Raw genomic sequence first — 5156 nt, 5'->3', positions numbered from 1 at the left:
ACACACCTGCAGGTGTCTTGTTTGACTTACCTGTTGCACATAAAGAGAGGAAGTGACATTAGATGACATCATGTAACCGGAGACCCATGTGGAGGCACATCACAGCACAAGGTGTAACCCAAGACCCTGTTCTTTTGTTCACAACTCACAGAAAGCAGAGCGAAACCTCAGCTGCTGCTCTTTGGGGAAGTAGGGTGMGGACAAGTAGATGTAGTGGGTGGAAGTGAAACTGTGGCCTTTATTTCAACAGTCATTCTGTCACTTAGCAGTCTATAGACATGGACAAGTTTAAGACGGTTCTGAACATTGCCAGCAAACAAACCAACCTTGGATTTGGAGCGGTGGCCCTGATGACAGCTGGGGGAGAGCAGATTTTCTCTTCTGTAGCCTTCAGGTGTCCGTGCAATGAGCTGAATTTCTACTATGGCATGGTCTTCCTGCTGGTTCCTGCCTTGGCTCTGTTGCTGTTGGGTTACATTCTGAGCAAAAAGACGTGGAAGATGTTAACGGGTCTGTTGTACCACCGGGAAAAGCTGGGCAAATGGAAACACCTGTCTGTCATCATCAAGACCTTCATCCAGGTCAGTGTCACTGCGATGGTCGCTCCGTCCAGCTGGATCGCCGTGGCTCTGCTCAGTGGGAACTATTTCGAGTGTGCGATGACTGGGATCAACGTGACGGCTTACAACCAGCATGTGTGCAAGGAAAAGGAAGCTACAGAGGACTGTGTAAAGAAACTGCACAAGTTCCCCTGTGAGAGAAGCAACGATGAGGTTCTGAAAACACTCAGAGCTCAGTCTCAGGTGAGCAATCTGCTYATGTGCCCCACTTTAACACAAATACCACAATCTTATACTTAGAAACAAAAGTAGTTTTTTACAACAATGTTTTTTAACTATCTACTTATCAGACTGAAAGATTTTAATGGCTCAACGTAACTCATAAAGTCACCTTTTTAAAAAGACTTTTCACATGTTTGAAACTACAGCTGCAGACAGGATTTTGTGAGTATCAGAACACATTCAGACTTGCCCTTATTTATAAATCCATGTACAAAAGGTGCTTCTTACCTCATGGTTGGAACTTCACCTACTGGTAAAGTTTTGTATTGTAGCAGAAAGCATGATGTATTTTTGGGAGTCAAAAAAAAAAKCTCTTCTATCTCAGAAGTCAGAAATTCACATCTCGGAAGGATAAAAACATCCAYCTTAACATTACTTCGGCTGCAAAACAGTTTATAAAGTTTATTTCTGKTTATTAAGCCTGAGGCAGCCAATTCTGTTTTATCTGCTGTAAAAAAAAACTTTTCAAATTAGAACTCTGACTTTGTGTCACAATTTGTTGATGGCAAAACCCACTCATGCAAAAATAAATTAAAGAGTTRGCTATAAACATAACGTAAAAACAAWTGTTGCTGTGTCAGCAGAAAAGCAAAGCAACTCATGAGACTCAAGGAGTCAGAGCCGAACCTGACAAGGCATGAAGCACAATGGTGAACCACTAGATGAGAGCAAAACCTGAGTATGAATGGGCTGATGCTGATAAGTAGAGCAAAGACACCTGAGCAACAGGGAATAGGTGTGGGAAGGGGGRGTGGCTAAGGTGCAGAGGCTGACTGTGGAAAAGAAGATGATGGGACAAACGAGATGAATTAACACAAAGAAATAAAACTAATGAAAACACAAGGAGCAAAACAACAAGAGGTTCAACATTACAATACAAACCAACTACAATGACTCAGGATCCTGACAGTGGGTCTGGATTCAATTCTCCAGTCAAGAACTGGAATCTCAGAATATCTCAGCCCCTACACATTCAGTCATGGACCACCCCAGCGCACTGAAGGTCATAAATTGAAGGTGCCAAKWAAACCACATCATCTGAGGTTCTCAAACCTCTACACAGCTGCCTCTAACTTCAGTTTATGAACACAAGCAGGATCTGCAGTCTGCCCCCTCACTTGGAATGAGCTCACCTTTGTGCCAAGGATGCAGATACAGCTCTTAAGAAGGATAAATCAAATGTGACCTTGGTATTCCTACTCTTGAAGCCCCCCCACACAAAATGTCTCACATCTTAAGCCTTCTCCAGATCCACTAAACACATGTAAACTGGACAGTCCAACTCCCGTGACCTCCTAAAAGATCTGGTCCACAGTTCCATGATCCAGACAAAAGCTGTCCTGCTCCTCGGTGGATTTCAGGTTAGATGATTTGTTGGAGCCTCCCTTCTAGCATCAAAAAGTAGASTTTCCCCTGGAAGCTCTGATTTCTAGGTAGTTAAAAATTCACTACTTTCACTAACAGTTTTTCAGAAGGTGAGCCCAACTCTATCTGATAGTAATGAACACCAGCTCCTTTTCCACCAGWGAGCTGATGTTCAGCTTTAACACCTAGAATCATCAGTGGCCCAAACTCTCCCGCCCCTCAGTCCACATCACACCACAGGTGGTTCGGCCCGTGTGGAAGTTTCTTTGGGCTGACCACAGCTGAGTCCCAGGAGCCAAGGCTCGGCCATCAAGTGGTGTTGCTCCTATCAAGGTATTAGAATTTGACCCATTTCCTGAGACCCGTTTGTCATGGGAGACCCTGCCATGGGCTGAGACCCTGGATGACACAGACACCAGGATGGGTGTACATAAATCCCTCTAGATCTAGGTGGTAATTTGACAGATCGTTTCAYAAACATGCAGGTAAACTGGCGATTCTTTATTGACCAATGGTGGGAGTTTGAATGGTTGGTTCTGTGATGGACTAACATGTTCTCATGTTGGCCTCGTAACATATTGACGCATCCGTACTTGCCGCCCGCGGCTTTTCCAGGTTGTGTCACAGGATTAACGGTTAACTTTAGGGTCTGTGGTTAACATGAGGGATCAGGATTAATGGTTAATTTTAGGGTATGTGGTTAACATGAGGGATCAGGATTAATGGTTAACTTTAAGGTCTGTGGTCACAGATAATACACTGCTCAAAAAATAAAGGGAACACGTAAACAACGCATGCTAACTCCCGATCTTAATCAATGAAATATTCGCATTGAGTACTTTGTTCTGTACAGAGTTGAATGTGCTTCACAAAAGTTTCATTTACTTGGACTTAGCGTGTGTTGTTTAAGTGCTCCCTTTATTTTTATTTTTTGAGCAGTGTAGTTAATTTGAGAGACTGGGGTCATGGATAGGCTGTACATAGCTAATATATGTTAAATTTAGGGTCTGGTAAAATGGTTAACATGAGGGATCAGGGTTATTGGTTAACTTTAGGGTCTGTGTTCAGGGACTCGTCCTCTTCCACCTCATCTCGTACAGAATGAGATGAGGCGCGGGGTACCCCCACTCGTCAACATGTTGACGCAGGGGGCATGAGAACGGGCTCGATGGACTGGTGGTCTGTCTAAAAACAAATCCAAACTTTTGTGTATACAGTAGAAGACATTTTCAGTTCAGTCATGATGAAATGACCAGTTTGACACCAACAGTTTGTCTTACAGTCCAAAAAAACAGACATTTTATTCTGATTGTATCAACACACACAGAAGTTTTATTCTCAGTCATTCAGAWCATGGTATTAAATGCATGTTATTTATTATATTTTGTCTRAARCATAACACCACTTTATGACAATTTYTTTTAAAAAGTGCTGACTTTGTAGTTTTGTTGTTYACTGCAGATTCTGGGTTGGCTGGTCATCACCGCCATCATGTTGTCCAGCCTCTTGTTTATCTGCGTCGCTCGCTGCACTTCGCCCATCAGCTACCAGCAGCTGAAGTTCTGGAGAGTGTACGCTCAGGAGGAGAGTGATTTGATGGATTCATATACCAACAAACACGCCAAACTTCTTGCCGAYCGGAACCTGAACAGCTTTTTCAACGAGACGAAACCTGAAAACATTACMACTCCTTCCAACAAGGCCTGGGAGAAGATCTCTGCTCTCTATACATTCAGCACCAAAGACCACTACTACAGCACCTTACATCGACACGTAGAAGCCAACTCACAGACTGAGACTGAGATGAGGTTGATGTCTGTCAGGTCTAATGAGTCCACTGACAATCCTGTTGTACTTCACTTTGTGGACGGTGGGATGATGCCAATATGAGGAGGATAATCTGTTCCAAATTCATGTTCAGGTAAAAACGTGTTTTTTATTGATGATTTGATACCCCTTTTTGGTTTTTAGCTTTCTAAATACCAACAACTCTTTCAAAATAAAGGAGCCTTCCTCAGATCAGAGCTGTTTGGGTGGGCTCATGGTAACCGTTGGGGGGTGGGATCATTATGGGATGTTCAGAAAAGGTGACTTACTCTCTCTTTATTTAATTTTAATGAGCCATTATTACATTATTAGCCCTCGAGGTGAGGTGAAACTCTAGGGGCCGGTTTCGCACTCTGGGCTTAAATAAAACCAGGACTACACTAATCTGGTCTAACTTAATCCACACTAATCCAACTGCTTTCTGAGACGTTATTTAACTTCAGATTTACTAGTTCCAGACTACAGAGTCTCTGACTAAGGTAATCAAGGATTAGACAGATCATGTGTTGGAAAGTGAATTAGATTAACAATCTGCACATGGTGCAAAGGTGAGGTTTCTCTGAAAACCTGGGGTGGCACTTTCCTATTCTACATTTTAACAGTCTGTGTGTTTGGAACAGGAGTTTGACTTCTGACTAAGCATGGATAAAGGAAAAAAGAAAGTGTTCAAAAAACCTCAGTGAACGTGATAAGATACTTTTGAAGGAAATTGTTTCTAAACATCCCATAATTGAGGACAAACATCACGATTCAACCACAGAAATAAAAAAAAAATGAAACTCATGGACTGCAGTTGTGAATAAATATAACTCGAATGAAAAAGTTACCAAGAGAAACCTCCAACAGATTTAGGCAAGATTTAATTATATTATTTACAGTGCACAGATTCTTCTAATTACTCACAATAAAATGGATGTTTGCTCATATGAGGCCATATATTGCAACATTAGAATACAGTTGAAGAAAACAGCAGCCATTGCTCGTAGGGAGCATTTCAATACAGCTGGGAGACCCCCAGTTAGACCACCTATGACCTGGAGGATATGTTGACTGGATGATTGAAAATCAACAACCATTTGCCAGATTATCATTTGGACAGTTCAGGTGGGGAAACTCTTCAAC

At 42.3% G+C, this 5156-nt stretch overlaps 1 protein-coding gene across 1 annotated transcript; it reads left to right on the top strand.

Annotated features, from left to right (window-relative positions):
* The first annotated feature begins 200 nt into the window (after positions 1–200).
* On the top strand, positions 201–4487 carry calhm6 (calcium homeostasis modulator family member 6). Its single transcript, XM_014026343.1, has 2 exons — positions 201–803; positions 3669–4487. The coding sequence occupies exons 1-2, from the start codon at positions 279–281 to the stop codon at positions 4095–4097; spliced, it is 954 nt and encodes a 317-aa protein (XP_013881797.1). The 5' UTR covers positions 201–278; the 3' UTR covers positions 4098–4487.
* Positions 4488–5156: the final 669 nt, after the last annotated feature.

Source organism: Austrofundulus limnaeus, unplaced genomic scaffold (assembly GCF_001266775.1).
Source record: "Austrofundulus limnaeus strain Quisiro unplaced genomic scaffold, Austrofundulus_limnaeus-1.0 Scaffold543, whole genome shotgun sequence".
NCBI classification, from domain to species: domain Eukaryota; kingdom Metazoa; phylum Chordata; class Actinopteri; order Cyprinodontiformes; family Rivulidae; genus Austrofundulus; species Austrofundulus limnaeus.
This window is presented reverse-complemented; position numbering and strand designations above follow the sequence as displayed.